The sequence below is a fragment of the Antechinus flavipes genome, chromosome 5, assembly GCF_016432865.1.
Source record: "Antechinus flavipes isolate AdamAnt ecotype Samford, QLD, Australia chromosome 5, AdamAnt_v2, whole genome shotgun sequence".
NCBI classification, from domain to species: Eukaryota; Metazoa; Chordata; class Mammalia; order Dasyuromorphia; family Dasyuridae; genus Antechinus; species Antechinus flavipes.
In genome coordinates, this window is record NC_067402.1 from 225,218,864 (window position 1) to 225,239,025 (window position 20,162).

Here is a 20,162-nt window from a genome sequence, read left to right on the forward strand (position 1 = left end):
TATAGATTCCAATTTTAGAATTGCAATGAATGTGAGTGATTTCATCTGAAATATTCCTGACAGGTGATTGCTCCACTTGCATAGATTTAATGATGAGAAACTCACTATCTTTTATGGTGAGTCATTCCATTTGTGATCAGTTTTAAACTAATTTAATTTTAAACTTTAAAAAAGTCTCTTTTGAAACTGAAATGTCTCCCTGTATCTATCTAGTGCCTCAAATTTAATATACCTTAAGTTGAATTTATTTCTTCCTCAAAACCTAATCTTCTTCCTGATTTTCCAATGATACTACCATTAATGCAGCTAACTGGAATGAAAATTGATGCTACCTTTTATTCTGTCAGTTATATCTTCCACTAGTCTATAAGTTCAAAGAGAGCAAAGGGTGCTTGTTTATTTATCTTTGTATCTCCCCTAGCAACTAGCTCAGTGTTCTTTATTGTTAGTTTAGTCATCATTTAATGAAGTAACTGAAGTGTGGGAGACTGGGAATATTATAAATGGAGGTTCACATTAGAAGAGGGGGAGATGGGGAATGTGTATGAACCACAAGCCTTCAAAGATTGAATTTTCCTCCAGAGTCCCCAGACTATTTAGTTTCTGAAAACATCAATATTGACACCACTATTACTTATCAATCATCCCACCCCTAGATGGTTGGATGTCCTAGCACCATTCTAAGATCAAAATACAAGGACATGGACAACAAGCTTTCCTGAGCAGAACAACTTTATTAAGAGTTTTTTCAGATATTCCCCAAGGCCCCAAGACACACTAATCTCCACTTTCTCACTGCTACATAGTGGTTAAAGGTAATGGGGTGAGGTGGATATGAAGCAAGGGGAAAAAAGCCATCTAGAGATCCAGCTTCTCCATATCTCTTTTCTTACTGTAGCTCCAGAGAGAGGAAGCAGATCAAAGGGTGAAATAGGGGACACAAGGGAAAAATCTCTCTTCTTTCTTGCCATTACTCTTATTCAAGCCTCGATGGCTCCGGAGCTCAGTTCCGAAAGCTCTTGCGAGTAGTAGAAGATGTTGTTTTGATGGAATAACTCTTCACATTTCCAGATCCAGCTCCACCACAGAAACCAAGGGAATTGGTGCCCATTGTTCCACCAAAGCTCACTCCACTGCCTAAACCTCCTCCAACTGAATTCACCACAGCTGAAAAGGAGAGAGAAGAGAGGTCACTATGTTTCCATTCCATGATGGGATGAGTTATTTAGATAACTCCAGTACTGCCAGACAATTCCCTAGCACTAGTGCTATGAATTCAGTCAAAATATATATTTTGTGTTGTCTTTGGATTTATTTCATATGAGGGTTCCTTCTTCCCTTAACATCAAATCATTAGGAGTGGTTCTATTGAATATGAGCTAAAACAGGATGCCTGCTTAGTGCCATCTAAAGGATGGGAACTGAGGGAGTGGAAAGCTATTTAGGAATCCTGGGGCAAGGAGGCACTGACTGGCCAGATTGCTGGGGTGAGGGTGGGGGGTAGAGGGGAACATCCCTTCCATTTTTGTACTTTTCCATGAAAGGGGGAAGAGCAACCTTGACTGTTTCCTTCCTGCCTCAGCTTTGTCTATTTCCAATGAACCTTGAATCCAACCCAATCTGGGAAATTCATTCTAGAATGTCAAGATTGATGAGGAGCTCAGAGATTAGAAAGAAGTTGTATCTATGCAGCAGAGTGCTGGAATAAACTGTAAATTATCCTACATATGTCAGACAAGATTCGGAAATACCCAAAGAGGAAATCATAGATTTTCCCAGCTGACATATGGTCAAAGAATTTGAACAATTTTCAGGAAAAAAAATCAAAACTATTAAGTCATGTGTAGAAAAATATTCTAAATTACTATTGACTAGAAAAATGGACATTAAAATAACTCTGAATTACATTATCTCATACTTATCAAATAGGCTCACATGACAGAAAAGGAAAATGACCAAACAATGAAGGGGATGTAAAAAAAAATAGAAACACTTAACCATTCTGGACAAAAAATGGGAACTGTGTCCAAAAAGCTATAAAATTATGCATACTTTTTGAACCAGTAATACCATTATATTTATGTCTCAAAGAGAAAGAGAAAAAGGGAAAGGATATATGTGTGCAAAAAAAATTTATAGCAGCTTTTTTGTGGTGACAAAGAACCAGAAATTGAGGGGATGCCCATCAAATAGGAAATGGCTGAACAATTTATAGCATAATTGTGATGGAATAGTATGATGCTATAAGAAACAACAAGCAGAATGGTTTCAGAAAAGCCTGGGAAGTTTTGTATGAATAATGCAAAGTGAATTGAGCAGAACCAGGAGAATGTAGTACACAGTAACACAAGTATTGTAACAATGATCAACTGTGAAAGATTTAGCCATTCTGATTAAGACAACTCCAAAGATCTCATGCTAAAAAAATTCTTTCCATCTTCAGAGAGAGAAAACTGATGAACTCTGAGTACAGATGCAAGCATGCTCTGTCTTTATTTTTCTTGCTACTTTGTGTATTTTCTTTTGCAACATGGCTAATATGGAAATCTTTTGCATGACTTCACATATATGATCAATATAAGTGGGAAGGAAAAAGAGAGTTTAGAACTCAAAATTTTTTAAATGAATGTTAAAAAAAACCTAAATTAATTGGAAAAAATATTTAACAAAATAAAATTAAAAATTTATTATTATTATTAAAATTTATTAAAATAAAATTTAAAATATAGAGGAAAAAACCATGGCAATATTAAGAAAAAAATTCTAAATGTTACAAGAATGTCTAAAGGAATTATGAAGCATATTCAGTGTGCTCAAATGGAAATGCTACCAAATCATGCTTCAACTTTGAAGATTATAAATACTAGCAAATCCTTGGAACTAGTGCATATAGACTTATTAAACTCTCAAAGGAGATAGTAAGAATATAAGCAATATCCTAATAGTATTTAACTATTTCAGTGGGTTTTAGTCATATGATTGTGATGGAATATTATTATGCTATAAGAAATAACAAACTCAATTCACTTTGCATTGTTTATATAAGACTTCCCAGGTTTTTCTGAAACCATTCTGCTTGTTTTTTCTTCAAAGATGCAGCATAGTTTGGTAGCACTTCACACCTACTGAAGTAAGTAGTTCTACAGATATACTGCATCTCCCCTAGAGACCTGAAGATATTTCCCATTGAAGGTTCCTTGGTGCTCCTTAGTGACCAACAGGGAAAGATTGATTTAGGGTAGGCCAAGGAAGCTTCAAGAAGATGGGCTAGCTCAGTTGAATATAGATTTCTGGAAGTGGATAATAGCCAAGATGATTCAGATGAAGAGGAAACTGCCTCCTGATATCTGTTGGGCTATGCAAGAAGGCAATCAATCAAACCTCTGGCCAAACAGGTTAAGGCAGGAGGGTGGAAGGGTAAGGCTGACATTGAAAATCACCATAGTACTGCCTAATGCTTTCAGATATGTCCCAGATATGGAACAGAAGCTGCCTATAGGGCTTGGAGACAGTGATGGATAGCCTGGGTTATATACAAGCTCATGACTGTGATTGCTCAAAGGTGTGGAGTCATGAGTTTGCCATAGAAGCAGCATCTCCTCTGTGGGGAGAAAACACAGTCCCAGATCTAGGATGAATAGGAAGCTAACAAAGTTTTCTTGGAATGCATAAGGTATAAAAGGTAAAATAATTACCCAGGGAGAGAGGTAATGGGCTTTGTTGTAAGGATTGATACCTGAGTAATATTCACTCTATAAGCACCCACAACATATGTAATGTATTGTATCTGACCTATGTTTTTGTTAATACATATCTTGCTCTACATGGTTTTGCCAGTGGCCCATGTGTTGGGTTATTACATGCATCCCTGACAGGCCTGGAGTTGGGGAGAAATTTACACAAGATCATAAACTAAAACTTGAGGATTTTTTACCCATGAGGTTCTCTCTTTACTTCTAGTCTCAAGGAATCCCACACCTTGTGCTGACATATAGAATGTCAACTTAACTTGCTTTCTTGTGCCAGTTATGGCAGCCAAGAAAAAGATAGTAAAGGGTTAAGGCAATGGCAGATAGCTTCAAAGTCCTAAGCCTAAATAATCTAGATCACTGATTCCTTGCTCAGCTGGGAGACTCAGCAGACTGAGGTAGTTGACCCTAGATCTTGGTGATTTGACTTTCAATTCCAAAAACAAATGACTTACAGATACTGACACTTCCGACTCCATCTCCAGACAACCTACAATTGAAAAAGAGAAGGGGGAGATAGTTAGAACTTATATTACTCCAGCGTTTAGAGAGCTATAATATTTCTAGTCATTTTGGGTAACAAATTTGTACTCTTCATCCTAGCCCTTGATGCCCTCTCTCCTATTATAATATCTGGTGCTTGCTCCATCTCCACTTCTCTTATGCCTTCCATGCTTTTGATTCCCTGCTTGATGCCTAGAGAGCACTTCCTTTTCCTTCTCTTCCCTCAAGACCTCTTTCAGTACTTAAATCTTTCTCCATTAATCTGCACTTTACTCCCAAATTAAAAAATTATTTCTCTCCTGGCAAGTTTTTTTTTTATTTCAAGCATCCTGTATTATGTATTTTGTCCTCTCCATGTTGAATCCCATATCCTCTCTCCCAACAATTTCTTTGAAGGCAGGGACTGTGTAATTTTTCATCTTTGTATCATCTCCCCACCTTGACACAGTTTCTGACACATAACAAAGCATTTAATAATTGTCTGTTGAATGGGGAAAAGTGAAAGAAAAAGAAATGAATGGTCTTGTCTAGCAACCTTGCTCCCCACTCCCTAGTCTTTATCTATCTCTTCTTTTCCATCTCAGCATCTCCCAACAAGGCTGTTTCCTAGACTGTCAACATCTCAGAGACTCTCTTTGTACCTGATGAAGGAATAGGGAATTAACTGGCTCTCGATAAGGCTTAACTTGATGCCAGTAAAGGGAAAGGAAGAGGGAAGTGAAGGGTCAGCCTTAAGCAAACTTATGATTTTTGCAGATGTTATGAGATAAAAAATTCATTCATGTCTATTTGTATTGTGACTCACACCCCATTAGAAAGGAGCAGTTGGCCTTGGGGCCACTCTGGCTCTGTTCTGCAGAGCAAACAGTTGCTAGGAGAGAGCCTGGCCTGCCCCACCTTCTGATTCTCTGCAGCCAAGAATAGGAGTCACTGAGAAAAGACTGTGGGGATCAAGGCTACTTATCAAGGGAGATACCAAAGAATTATATTCTAGTTCTTGAAAGGGGCTTCTTATTATGTGAGGTCCTTCCTCCTCCAAGAATAGAATATTATGTTCAGTTGGAACAAAGATTAGAAGCCATTAATTCACTGAGGAAAATTACTCTATGCTTCATAGCCTCAGTTTCTTCATCTGTTGAATGTGGGCTGAAAGCTTCATGATCTCTAAAGTCCCTTTCATAACAGATTCTCTCAGAGCACAGAGATTTGGAGGTTGGAGATTTTAGAGAAAAGAAGTTAAGCTAGAGAGTGGATTCTGAGAAACAGCATTAATGACAAATCATTCTTTTCTCAAGAGGAAGTGACTTCCAAATCCTATGAAATGAGGAGGAATGGAAAAGAGGAATGTTCTCTGTTCCAAAAGCTCAGTGGCTAATCTAGTTGTCCCATTTCCCCAAGGCAGTTGGGACTTTAATTTCCTCTTCTTCTTGGGGACATTTGCATACTGTAAAGTCATCCATTTGACACTGCAATGCCCATTCCAAAAAAAGACTAAAACAATAGGCCAAGAAATTCCCTTTCCAATCTCAACCTCCTCTCATACACACCTCATTTTACCACAGTTGGCAAAGGTTCTATCTCACATTTCTCACTGCTCCAGCCTTTCACTAGGTCACTTATCCTCTCACACACAGCCCCACCCCATTCCCCACTCTGTACCCCTAATCTCCCCGCCCTGAGATAGAAGTTAGTAGTTACTCCCAATCCTGACTTTTATTAAGAGTTCACAAAATCAAAGGATTTAGAACTGAAAAGGACCTTAGGAGAATACAGGGGGAAGAATGCTAGGTTAGCAATCAGATAACCTGCATTCAAATCCTAATTGGACTGCTTCCCACTCATATATATACATTTATATATATAAAATCTCATAACTCAATTTCTTTGATTATGAGTTTCCTCATATGTAGGAGTAAATTCTAAAGACTACCAGATAAATCCAGTTTGCCTGAACTGTTTTTATTTATTTCAAAGGAGGGTCTTACTACTGAGAATAGGGAGAAGGTATATCAATAATTGTGGTATAAATAATAAAAATCCTCAATAAAAGTTTAAAAAGGAAACAAATGGAGGAGTCGAACTTCCTTACCAATCCTATTCAGATGATGATACTCCCTTAGCTTTAGATATGATGATATATAACCCATAATTTAGCCTTTGATTCTATTCTACCTTGCTATCTAATTATGTATTTGGTCTAAGCCTTTTCTCCCCAGACAAACTCATAGGTACTGGATAGAGTAAAATACTGAAGGCATATTGCACTTAGAGCCAGAAGACCCAAAACAAATTAAATCCTGCTTTACTACTTACAGTCTGTGTGACCATTCATTATATGTCACTTACCCTCCTTGAGTCTATTTGCTTATCTTAAAATGGGAGTAATAGTTACTCTATGACCTACCTTATGGGAATTTTGTGAGATACAAATGAGATTAAACTGAAACAGTTTTAAATCTTGAAACTCAAAATTGTACAGGTAACCTACATGCCTTTGGTATTCTCTTTAAAAAAAAAAAAAAAACTTTTGATATTCCCTACAGCAGAGTATTGACTTCAAGCATGCAGAGTTCTTTTTACCCTTTTTGTGGTAGTGGTTGTTATCCTCTCTGCTTGGCTATTTCCTAGTCCATCCGTTAAAGATCAGCTTACGCACTTCTTGATAATTAGAGCTTCTGAAAATTTAATAACCTTCCTCATGAAGCCATGAGTTCCCTTTCATTGGAAATGTCCATTGCACCTTTCTGTGAGGCTTGAAATTCATTAGGGCAGTGGACATTAAGGGTTTGGGGGCAGGTTGATTGATTCTCACAGGTCTTCACAGGAGACCCCATTTTACTTCCCACCCCCAAGTGTCACAATGCCCACCTGCTCTCCTCGCCCTCCAGCAGCTTCCTGTAAGTGGCAATCTCGATGTCCAGGGCCAGCTTGACATTGAGTAGATCCTGGTACTCACGCAGCTGCCGGGCCATTTCCTGCTTGCTTCTCTGCAGGGCAGCCTCCAGTTCCTCCTGCTTGGCCCGAGCGTCCTTGAGAGTTAGCTCTCCACGCTCCTCAGCCTCTGCAATGGAGGCCTCCAGTTTCGCACGCTGTTGGGTAGAGAGGGTGAGAGGTGGGAAAAGGCACAAGGACAAAAGAGAAGAGAGAAGTTTTAAGGCATCAGCTTGGAGATTTGCAATAGCATCCATAAAGAGGATCTCACGTCCTTGATTGATACAGAGATGCAGAGAGGGAAAGAGAGAGACAGGGAAAGAGAGTGACAGACAGACAGCCACAGTCAGAAACAGAGACACACAGAGAGAAACAGAGACAGAGAAAGACAGAAACAGACAAGAGAGAGATAGATAGAAAGACAGAGACAAAGATAGACACAGAGACAGAATCAGAGAGACGGAGAGACAGAAAGACTGAGAGAGAAATATACATAGGAATATATATACACATATACACACGTGCATGCATACATAGGTGATAGATACATAAATATACATTTTATATAGTGTTTTAAAGTTTGCAAAATGCTTTATAAATATTTCTCATTTTATTATCACAGCTGGAAGGTGCTATTATTATCCACATTTTATAGAATACAAAACTGAGCCAGAGAGTAGTGACTTGCTCAGAGTAAGTATGTGAGACCAAATACTCCAGATACTTTGGATTGCCTCAGATCTCCCCCATGGGATATAATTAATTACCAAACATTATTAGTGAACTACAATGTCCAGAGTGGTCTGCTAAACTCTGGGCCTTCAGAAGGTCCCAGGCCTTTTGCTTCATTAAGAACAATAAAATCATAAGAGTCATGGTAGAAAAAAATACTCTGCTCCTGGTCTGGGACCCAATTTGTGACCCCTGAGAGGAATTTCTAAGTTCTCTGGAAGAATAACTCCTTGAAGAACTCAAAACCACTGAATTAGTCCAGAAATCCCTCCTAGGATACATCCAAATCCAAATACAGTTTGGAATAGAACCCCTGGGACAGCTGAGGGTGCTTCTTAAATCTGAGTCCTAGCCCAGAAATGGAGAAAGAACTTGAGACACATTAGGATCAGCCTGGGATAGAGAAAGAATGAGGAAAAGAACCTGTTTATTCCATCAGTCCTGATAGCTTAAATGGTCCCATTTATTCTCCTTTGCTCCTCCTTGGAATCTCCCTAACAGATACTCCAGTCTAGCACTCTTCAGGCCCAGAATGAACAAGCAGCTCTAACTAGAAGTGAAACTAGAACAGAGAGACCTGGATTTCATCCCTAAGGCACTAAAATAGAAGAAGATACGGTAGAATAGTTTAAGGAATGGGGAATAGGAATGGGGAATGGGGAATGGGATTGTGCTAATTATTTAGACAGGTGCTCCATAGAGTCATGTGGGGTAAAAAGCAGAAGTACATACAGAAGGCAAAAAGGAAGAATCATTGAGGGAATTATTGAGAGTAAATAGGGTTTCAGCAGGGGTTGAAATGCTGAAAATCCACTAATCCTACAATGCCAATTTTCATTCTTTTAGGAATCAAAATATTGGTCATTTGAAGCTGGTCAGTCATGGTAGGGGAGGGACCCCACACTACCTGGTTCTTGACATTGTCAATCTCGGCCTGCAGCCGCTGTATAGCTCTGTTCATCTCAGCAATCTCATTTCGTGTGGTTCGAAGGTCATCACCATGTTTTCCAGCCTGGGCCTGGAGGTACTCAAACTAAAAAAACGAGAGAATGACATGAGGTGACAAAAGACAATGAATGATTCATTCAAAGGTCAAGGAGGCAGTCCTCAGTTTTACCTGCTCAGCCACCAGGTGTGCCTCCCCAACAATCTTCTCTTCATTATAAAGCCTTTTATCAGAATGGCCTCCCTTCCCATCACCTGCTGAAGTCCTACCTATGTTTGGAAGCTCAATGCATACTTAGTTCTTCTGTGAAGTCTTTCCTAAATCCCTTTTTTAGTAATGCTCTCTCTCTGATTTCACATGACACTTTATTGTGTAACAATAATAATTATTAATAATAGCTAACATTTATATGTAGTATCTATTATCTTTTCTGGACCCAAGAAGACCAAATGATATCCTACTGTGACACTATGGACTGAAAATTCCTGTTTGAGGCTGACTAGTATGTGAAGAAGGTTATTACATCTTTAGTCTTGAAGAATAGTACTTTGGGCCTTTTAAATTTTTTTTCTGTTTTTTTTTTTAAAGAATAAATCTGTGTCCAAACTGAGTGGGTGAGGGGAATTACTAGTTTGACTCCTACAGGTCCTCACCAGATGGAGGATTTGAACCAACCCCAAAGCCCCATTCACCTTAGCCTGGTACCAGGATTCAGCTTCAGCTCGGCTACGGTTGGCAATGTCCTCATACTGAGCTTTAACCTCAGCAATGATGCCGTCCAGGTCCAGGTTACGACTATTGTCCATGGAGAGGACCACAGAAGTGTCTGAGATCTGGGCCTGCAGCTCATTCAGCTCCTGTAGAAATTTGGACAGTTATGGGCAGGGAGCAGTGGGCAGAGCCTCTCCTCCTCCCAGCTTCCATTAGGTCAGAGTTAAGAAGAAGAATCAAGGGAAATGAAGCAAAGAGAAAGGCAGCAAAACAAAGATAAGACATTACAAGATAACAATACCCACAGCCATACTGAGAGAGAAATGAAGAAAGAGAGGGGACAGATACCAAGAGAAATATTAAAAGAAATCAAGCAACAATAGGCATGGTAAGCTAGTGAGCATTTATATAACACTTTAAAATTTTCAAAATAGCTTACATGTTATTTTCTTTGAGGCTTATAGTAAGCCTACACAGGAGGCACTGCAAGTATTGTGATCCTCATTTTATTGATGAGCTTTTCTGAGGCTCAGAAAGATTAAACAGCTTATGTGGTCAGTGGCAAGATTTGAATTCAGGTTTTCCTGACCACAATTCTAGCACAATACTAAGATATTGCAAGGGATAAACTTAAAGAGAGACTCAGAGAGATATGAGATTAAACAGAGATACCTAAAGATACAAGGAGACTGGGAGGACAAAAGTGTTGAGAGACATAGATAGAGAAGATCTTTTCAACACCTTTAAGAATTAGATTTCTGCTTGTAATTCTGCTGTACAGAAAAGTTACGTGTAAGCTTGTCTTTGAATTAGGGGCGCACACATACACACACACACACACACACACACACACACACACACACACTAATTGATTCTATGAACATTATGCGTCCAGTTCTCCACATCTCCACCAAGACACACAAGGAACAGTTAAGTTGATCTGATGAGAATGTACATGGTTCTATGGAAGGAAAGAGTGTATAAAAAAGATTGGAGTCAGAGTGTGAGAACTGATTAGAAATAGGTAGGAAAGAATCAGCAAAAATAGTGACAGAAGAAAGGAATGTGAACAAATAATGCAGCATATTCTAAAACCCCGGTCACCTCAGACTTCTCATGAAATGGTTGTTCAATGTACAAATGTTAAGTCTTCAGCTACACAAACCCCTTCCATGTTGACTAGACTCCTGTTTCATCCTAACTGGCTTTTAGCTCCATACATATAAAGAACTTGGAAGTCTCTCCAATTTCCTCTCAGCCCAGGTCAATTCCTCCTCCATTTGCACTTACAATTCCACTTTTTCCTTTTCTCTTTCCATATATAACACATGACTTCCGATACTTTCCATAACTGACCCTACCCAGTTTCCCTTATTTCTTCCTATGTTCTCAACTCTAAGATGATATAAAATGATAAAATATCACTGATGTAACAGCTTTAGAAATGATGACCCCACAACAATAAGATTATATGATGATCAATTCTGTTTATGTGGCTCTTTTCAACAAATGAGATGATTCAGGCCAATTCCAATGTTCTTGTGATTATGAGAGCCATCTACACCCAGAGAGAGGATTGTGGGAACTGAGGATGGATCAGAACATAGCATTTTCACTCTTTTAGTTGTGATTTGCTTGAATTTTATTTTCTTTCTCTTTTTTTCCTCTTTGATCTGATTTCTCTTGTGCAGCATGATAATTGTATAAATATATATGCCTATATTCGATTTAACATATTTTTTACCATGTTTAACATATATTGGATTACTTGCCATCTAGGGGAGGAAGTGGAGTGAAGGTGGGAAAACTGGAACATAAGTTTTTCAAGGATCAGTATTGAAAGATCATCCTTGCATACGTTTTTCAATAAAAAAAAAAGGAAAAAAAAAAAGAAATGATGACCAAATGTGTAACCCACATAAAGTCTGATTGAGGGAATATGAACCTTCCTTGACATAAGTCCTTATCACCTAGTAGAATAGTATAAAGAATTACCAGCATGTATATGCACACATATATACACCAAAACCCAACTCTCTACAAGATATCTGGTCAGGTGTCATTCTGTCCCAAAGCAAATGATCTCCCAATTTCAGTTCCTAAGAATCTCATTCTCCCAGAAGTACTTACCATTTCATAAAGTGCTTTCAGGAAGTTGATCTCATCAGTCAGAGCATCCACCTTGGCTTCAAGCTCTACCTTATTCATATAGGCATTGTCCACATCCTGGAGTGTCAGAGAAAGGAACACAGCATGAGTCCACAAGACTAGGAGCAGCCACATTGAACCACTGCCACCCAAATGATTTTACTGACTGCATTTTTATTTAAGATCATGGCTTATACATGTATGTCCCCTTTACTTGAAGACAGGCTATCTCCCGGATAACCAAGTGCTATTGGTTATTCTTAATCACAGAGGTGTTCGATTGTTGGATCAGCATGACAAGAGCTAGAAAGGAGCATTGAGGTCATAGAATCAACCTCCCACTTTTATAAAGAAGGCTCAGAGAATTATAGTAACTTAGCAAAAGTCACATAAAGTAGCAGAGCCAAAATTGAAATCCAGATCTTCTGAATCCAGTTCCAAAACTCTTTCCATATTCTATCACCCAACATACTTGATAAATGATCTTAATACTAGGTTAAGATACATTGAATTTCCAAGTTTAGCAGTGTAATCTCTTCCTAAAATTCAAGCTAGGATTAGACTCCCAGTTCCATCACCAACCAGCTACATGACCTTAATTAAGAAAGTTTCTTTTCCTCTCTGAATCTATTTCCTTATCTGTAAAAAATGTTTTAAAATAATTGTTATCTTGATGTCTCCATAAGGCTATGAGAGGATTGAATGAGATAATGGAAATGAAGGTACTTTCAGAATAGTTCAAAGTATCTTACAAATATAATCTTTAATTATCATGGTGGTTTTTAATATAACTAGTACATGTATTATGTGTGCTGTCTTCTTTGTGAAGATGAAAATTCGGACCCACTTGGTTTTTCCATCAGTAAAGATGGGTGTGTGTTGAGCCAATTATACTCTCTGAAGAACACTTATCCATTTCTGGGGTACTTGGTCAAGACTAGGAGTACAGCCCAGAGTACAAGACAGGAACCTGATCCACCCAGAGCTGGAAATCATTACACTTGAACCATCCATGCCCTGCTCTACCTCAGCAAGACTATTGACCTTAGGGTATGACATTATCTGTCCTAGTCACAATCTTAACAAACATCAAAAATAAAAGGACCTTTGAGATAATCATTTTTCAAAAGAGAAAGCTAAAGGTGGTAGAGGGAAATGGATTAGGCCAAGGATACACAACACTTCGGTGGCAAAGTCACAACTAAAACCAAAATCCCCTAGGTACAAAATTCACACTTAGGTAGTATCTTAAAAGTTCATAAAGAACCTTCCTCACAACAAGCAAATGGCAATGCTACAAAACAATCAGTCAGTCAATAAGCATTAAGTGCTGACTACATGCCAGATACTATGTTAAGCACTGGAGATACAAAGAATGGTAAAATGTAACTCCTGCTCTTCAAGGAGCTCCCAGTCTGATGGGGAGATATAACAAAAATAGTCATATACAAATAAAACACAAAAAAATCAATGGCTGGCAGGCAGTATTATTAAGGGGGCTCAAGAAAGACTTATCCAATAAACATCTAATAAATGCCTACTATACAAAAAACATATTGATAAGTGCTACGGATCCAAAAGCAAAATTATTGCTGACTTCAAAAAAACGTATTCTACTTTGTTCCCAATTTCACTCATAAGGAAATTGTTTCAAAGAAGAAATCCACATCAGAACCACCAGGATATGTATTCACTAGACCTCCAGCCACCATGTCCAGCATTCTTCTAACTATATCTCAGTGTTGTTCTACACAAATGTCTTTTCACCATAATATTGACCACATGGTTGGGACATATGCTAGCCACTTTCTGACCACCTTCTTATTATTACTGATTATTACTCACCTTCTTCAAAATCACAAATTCATTCTCAGCAGCTGTGCGCTTATTGATTTCATCTTCATACCTAAAAACAGAAATAGATGGAGTGAGAAGGGTGGGACAGCAAGGATGTTTCTCATTCTACCCCACTAAGAACCTTAAAAGAAAGTAATCTATTGATCCAGTCCTTCAATAGTCCTTCTTGGAAATCAGCCCTTCTTCTCCCTTACCCTCCCCCAAGTCCAAGGATTTGCCAGAGTCTAACAGAAATGTAATCTTTAAATTTCTCTGGAACTCTGTATGAAGCAAATGGTTCTCTGAAATTGAGGTCTATAGATACTAGAATATACAGGATCATAAAAGCGAATTAATTTTGTCTCACTAGGTAAAATTAGGAGTTGGGGAGAGAAAGGACATTTATTTAATACAGTGTTATATAACTGGATGATCTCAAAACATTAAATAGGATTGCAGGTAATGAAGTTGAAAGCATCTGATGGTTGTTCAGGGATAGCCTGTTCAGGGATAGTCACCAAGTCACCAAGAAGGATCATGGCATAGAGAATCAAGAGGGACTTCTATTTACTGGGGAAAATGAGGTTCAGTGAGGTTAAGTTAATAGCTCAAAAAACCTCAAGGTTTCCCTGTGCTCCACCCTAGCCTTTGAAATTAGCTTCTATGGCCAGAGGGAGACAGAGGGGGGAAGGAAGGGGACAAAGAAGTGAACAGCTGTTTCAAGGTAGTACAAACAGAAAGGTAGAGCAGACCGCCTCCCTACCCTCCAGAATCCTTCTCCACCTGCCCTCCCTTCCTCAGCTTTCCAATAGAACAAAGCACAGAAGAGATCCAAGTTTTAGCAGCTAAGAGGAGAAAAGGAGAGAAAATCCTCAAGTTAAAAGAACTTGAATCCGGAGCTTAGAATCCCTCGGAATCTCTCTCTTGCACCTGTCTCCATTGCACCTGCTCTGAGATTAGGGCTATTGACTTTTCTCCAGGAGAGATGGGAAAGGTACTACCCCTAGCCAAAATGCCCAGTTCATTCTCAGGTGAGCTTTTTTTGTTTTCATGTTTCCTGTTGGATTCTGACTCCTCTCACCCACTTTGACAATCCTGTCCCTTAGGAACATAGGATTTAGAACCAAAAGTTCAAATAAGACAACTTCTTCATTTTCCAATAATGGGACTTAAAGAGGTTGCAATTTTCCCATCTCTGAACCCCAGGCTTTTTGAATCCCTATCTACTACTCCTTCCACCTTATCACACTGACACCTTTCCAGAAATCCTTTATTCTGCATTCTCACATAAATATTGTCCATATTTCGTTTGGAAAGATTTCATCCATCTGAATCAATTCCATCCCTACTACATTAAAATATCCTCTCTTCTCAAGCACCTCTCTCTTTCAAGAGCAACTCATAGAAGGGACCACCCCAGGTATGATCATGCCTTGTCCAGGAAAAACATATGTCCTCTCTCTCCAACACCTAATTTTACCTAGTGAGACAAAGTTAATTCACTTTTGTGATCCTGTCTATTCTAGTGTCTATAAAACTCAATTTCAGAATACTACTTGCCCCATACAAAGTTCTAGAAAAACTCATATAGAAGAACTTGGGAGATTCATTTCTATTAGACTCTGGAAGGTCCTTGGACTAGGAAGGGGAGATATAGGGGAGAAGAAGGGCTGATTTTCAAAAGAGACCATAGGATTTTGATGTCCAAAGCAGTTCCCTACACACACACACACATACACACACACACATACATACACAGGTTTGCAGGGAGACTGGGGAAAAAGAGGAAGGGACAACTCAGGACTTCTCAATAAACAATCATTAATCAGACAGTTTCAACCTGTCACTCTTGAAGCTCCAACAAGACAAAATTAGGCTTGCTATATAACAGATGGAGATGAGACTGACTTGCAACTGGATTACTTACCCAAAAAGACTTAGAAGGAAACATAAAAACTTCCTTTAAGCATTTAAAAGACTATTATGGGAAAGAAAGAATGAGACTTGTCCCCAATGGGCAAAAAGACTAGGAGCAATGAATGGAAGATGTCAAATGTTAGGTTTGAGATCAGAAGAAACTCCTAACAATTAGAGTTGTCTAATAAAGGGGTAAGCTCCCCATGACTGGAGAGTATTCAAAGAGATGTCTTGGTTATGGTAGGTGGGATTAGGGTTCAAATTGGAGTAGTACTAGTCTCTAAATTCTCTCAGAATTGAGATTTTGTGAAAGTCTCAACATTTTGGAGGTAATAAGAGCAGAGGTTACATGAGAGAGAAGTTACTTCCTTAGGTAGATAGAGCCCCACAATCCTGTGCCCCCATCCAGGAGCCCCTCCACTTACTTGTTCTTAAAGTCCTCCACCACATCCTGCATGTTCTTCAGCTCGCCCTCCAGGCGGCTCCTGTCTGTCAGCAGTCCATCCAGCTGCCTCCTCAAGTTGGCAATCTGAGTTTCAAACATGGATGGAATGCAGCTGCCTTTGGGTGACTTCTGTTCTTGGAGAAGGTTCCACTTGGTCTCCAGCATCTTGTTCTGTTGCTCCAGGAAGCGAACCTGAGAACCCAAAGAAGAAGGGATGATAAGGGATGGAGTGGGTCAGTCAGGTAACAAAGTGGACAGATTTCTGGCCCTGAAATCAGGCTCTTAAACACTTCCTAATCATGTGAACTCCATGCTTCTAATTCCAGTTTACTATCTAAGGGTCCATCCCAATCGATATTCATATGCCCTTTGTCTCTATCTGCTACTCTACTATTGCTAATAACTCGCCTTTCTATTCTACTTTCCTCATTATGAGCCTGTGAAGCAGATGGTACAAATATTATTATCCCTATTTGCAGGTGGAAACAATTGAGGTCTGTAGGAATTAAGTGATTTAGCAAAAGTCACAAAAAAGAGCTAGAAGCTGAACTCAGAATTCATGATCCTGAGACCTGTACTCACCCCCCTGGGGATACTATTATAATAAAATTATTGTTCAGTCAGTCATGTCCAACTCTTCCTGATGCCATAGACCACATAGGGTCAATATGCCAATACTGTTTATGCAGTTTTTTGGCAAAGATCTTAAAGTGGTTTGCCATTTATTTCTCTAATAGATTAAGGCAAATAAGTCCAAGATCACACACCAGTAAGTATCTGAGGCCATATTTGAATTCCTGCCAGGCTCAATGCTCTATCCACTGTATCATCCAGACATCCCTAATATAATAATAGTAATAATTAATAATAATGACAATAACATTTCTAAAGAATTTGAAGGTTTAAAGAGCAACTTTCTTTACCTTCATTTTGTACTTTTTGGGGCCATGCACCCATTTTACAAATTGCGGACCACACTACTCAGCTCATACTACTCATAGGCAGAGCACAGGCTTGAGCCCAATTATCTGGTGCTTTGTCCATGTCTCCTGCTCTGTATTATAGAAAAATTCAGGTGAATGAGACCAGATCTCCACCATCACAGTCTAGTTGGGGAGACAAGACTCAAGGTGACAAATAGATAGCGAACAAAAAGTCAGTGTATACTGAATGCCAGTAAATGGCAGGCTTCCTGAAGAAGAAGAAATCTGATCTCTGTCTTGGGGTAGAATGCATTGAGAAAGAAAGGACTGAGATGTGGGCCAAGTATTCCAAGTAAGAGGAATCATGCAAACAATGAGGAAGTGAAGGAAATAGGATCAGGGAATGGACATTTCAGGAGGAGAATGTTCCTGCAGGGAATGCTAGACAAATAAGGTTGAAAATATGAAGTATTTCAAAAGCCAAAAATCTGGGTTAGGGCGGTAAAGAGGCCTGTCATTTTAAAAAATATTTATTAAGTGTCTGCTGAGGAGTAAGGGAAAAGATAGTCCCTGTTCTCAAAGAGCATCTAATGAGACAAGTGTGTAAAAATAAGCTATATTCAGGATAAACTGGAAACAATTAATGTGGGAAGGCACCAGAATTAAGAAAGGTTGGGAAAGGCTTTCCTGAACAAGGTGGGATTTTAGCTGGGTCTCCTAGGAGGCTGGGGAAGTCAAGAGAGGGGAATGAGGATATATGAAATCACCCAGAATTGCCCTCCAAAGAAAGCAATCAAACCTCAGCCCTTCCTCATCCTCTTTTCATGGCCCAGCTCTCTTGGTACCCCTCCAATTCTGAATTCTTTTTCAGATACATATAGATCTGATGTAGATCATTTGCTACTATCTGGCCCAATTCCTTCAATTTAGAGATGGGGGGGCTGAGGTTCAAAAGGGAATAAATGACTAAAACAAGGTCAAGCAGACAGTGAGTATAGAAGCATGATCTGAGTTCAGGTCCAGTGATTACAAGGCCAGCACTCTCCGCTACATCCCTCCTGGCTTTTGTCCACAGAACAATGCTAACTCAAAACTTCTTCATTGCGTAAAGCAACCAAAGCATGTTCTTCATAACAGCTCTGGGAGTCAGTGGGGACATGCATCATTAGCCCCATTTGAAAGTGGCAGAGACTGAAATGCAAAGTTACTGAATTATGGATGGTCAGATGGTCACTATCAGAGCCAGGATCCACAGTGCCTGCTTCCAAGTATGGTGTTCTTTCCAACATTTATTTATAATTTATATATCTAACATATTTCTAATATTTAATATAACAACATCACAATAGTTATGTCTAAGTTTGATCCTTCCCAATTGCCTTCAGTTCTGGTTAATCAAATAATCCTGTATTAAGCACTGTACCAGACACTGGACATACAAATAGAAATGTGATATAACTTCTGTCTTCACTGAGCTTACATTCTTTTTTTTTTTTGAGGCACTCAGTGTTAAGTGATTTGTCGACCATCACACAGATAGTAAGTGTCTGAACTGGATTTGTACTGGAACTATTTATCCACCTAGCTTATCCTATTTTCTCACTCCTGAGAGAAGTGGAACTCACCTGTTCCCAGTCTGATGGGGAAGGTAGGACACACCCCTAGTTTTAGATCATGTTGGGGATGGAGGGAAGTGGGGTAGAAAGACAGGAAAGACTCCCAGGAGAAAGGGATACTTAAGAACGGGTCTAGAGAAATAAGGGTTGGTCAGAAGGCTAGCCCTTAGAAAGGGGTGAGAGGGTAGAAGAATTCCCATGTCCATTGTCTGCCTTCTCACCCTCACCCACTTCCTTGCTGCCATCCTGCAACTTGGCGATAAAGATCTCTATAGTTTAGAGTGGGGAGTGGGAAATGAAAGAAAAGGGAAAGAGAATCTACCCCACAAGTCTCTAACCTACTCCTTTCTTACCTTATCAATGAAGGAGGCAAATTTGTTGTTGAGAGTCTTGATCTGCTCACGTTCCTCCTTGCGCACCTGCTGGATCTGGGGGTCAATCTCCAGATTGAGTGGGGCTAGCAAGCTCTGGTTGACGGTCACCTCATGGATGCCAGCCCCTCTGGCTCCACAGACTCCCCCTGAGCTTCCTCCATAGACAGAGTGGACTCCCACAGCCACTCGGGGCCTTGAGGTGCCCAAACCATAGAGACTGCTGCTTCCAAAGCCCCCTATGTGGCCGGCTGAGCTGCCTCTGGTGGTCACTGAGCTCACCAGCCCCTGGCCCCCCTTTCGAGGGAAGGCTGCAGAGCGGGAGCTGAAGGTCTGGGAGCTGAAGCGAACAGACATTCTGTTGGAAGATAAGGTTTAGGCTGGGCTGCCTTGAACTGGGCTGGATACAGCTGGACAAGCCTGGATGAAACAAGAGCAGAAAACTCTGTGGAATCCCCCCCAGTGCCTGGCCCCTTTTTATCCGTTAGGAGCTGGGCTGGCCCTGCCCCTAGCCAGCTGGAGAGATCAGTTTACAGCAGGTAGGTGGGCGGGGCTGGCTTTCAGCCACCTTTCTCAACCTGCCAGGAACCTCCCCAGAGAGACCAGACCACTTCTGCCAGAGGGACTGGCTGAAGGGGAGGGGGGTGTAGTCTCAAGGCCAGCCACACCCAGTCCTGTGCTGCCATCGATACCACCTAATCATGAAGTCCCCAGAGAAGACCACCTGAAGGAAGAAGACACTGACCCTGCCATCTGGGAGATCTCATTTGATGGGGGACACAGTACCTCCATTCAGGATACAAAGATAGAGATAAAGATCGAAAAAAAGGGAAGTCTGGTAACTCTGAGAAGACGGGGAAAGGATTTGTTAAAACTTCTAGGGAGGAATTTTTTACTTTTGGGACAAGATGGGTGGATGTGGAGCAAGGTTGACAAAGTGGATCAGTGGCAAGAATATTCATTCATTATGGTCTTCAGTTCCCTTATTTAGAAAATGAAGGATTTGGAGTCTATGACCTCAAGATTCCTTCCAAAGCTAAGCCCCACACTCCCTGACCTGAGGTGTCTCAATCTGGGACTGAAGTGGTGATAGTGGTGAGGGGAAAAGATAAGATTATGTGTAGACACTGGGGCCCTGAAGATAATCCCATCCCTACCTTGCTTCAGGGGTATCCTCTTCCCTGAGGGACAGCTCACCTCTTAAGCAAGGTGACCCCTTATTCCGGGGCCCTAGAGCTGGATTCAGCCTCTAGTCTAACAGGTATACCTGAGCATTTCCACCCCCAGGTCTGAATTTCCACTTAAGAAGTACTTTAGGTAGGGTCCCACTTTT

The 20,162-nt window shown here is 40.1% G+C and overlaps 1 protein-coding gene across 1 annotated transcript; it reads right to left on the reverse strand.

Annotated features, from left to right (window-relative positions):
• Positions 1-714: 714 nt before the first annotated feature.
• On the reverse strand, positions 715-19,284 carry KRT7 (keratin 7). The gene is made up of 9 exons (XM_052001154.1): positions 18,812-19,284; positions 15,900-16,111; positions 13,567-13,627; positions 11,704-11,799; positions 9,555-9,719; positions 8,824-8,949; positions 7,122-7,342; positions 4,205-4,239; positions 715-1,167 (listed from the first exon to the last, which is right to left on the reverse strand). Exons 1-9 carry the CDS (start codon positions 19,184-19,186, stop codon positions 1,004-1,006), a joined length of 1,455 nt encoding a protein of 484 aa, XP_051857114.1. The 5' UTR covers positions 19,187-19,284; the 3' UTR covers positions 715-1,003.
• Between the last annotated feature and the right edge of the window lie 878 nt (positions 19,285-20,162).

What these genes read in the sequence shown, in the direction of transcription:
- KRT7 (XM_052001154.1), bottom strand. Translation starts at nt 19,186, where the DNA reads ATGTCTGTTCGCTTCAGCTCCCAGACCTTCAGCTCCCGCTCTGCAGCC. An exon ending in AATTTGTGATTTTGAAGAAG is followed by an intron (nt 11,800 to 13,566) that starts GTGAGTAATAAT and finishes CTGACACTCCAG; the next exon opens with GATGTGGACAATGCCTATAT. An exon ending in CTGGAGGGCGAGGAGAGCAG is followed by an intron (nt 4,240 to 7,121) that starts GTGGGCATTGTG and finishes TTTCAATTGTAG; the next exon opens with GTTGTCTGGAGATGGAGTCG.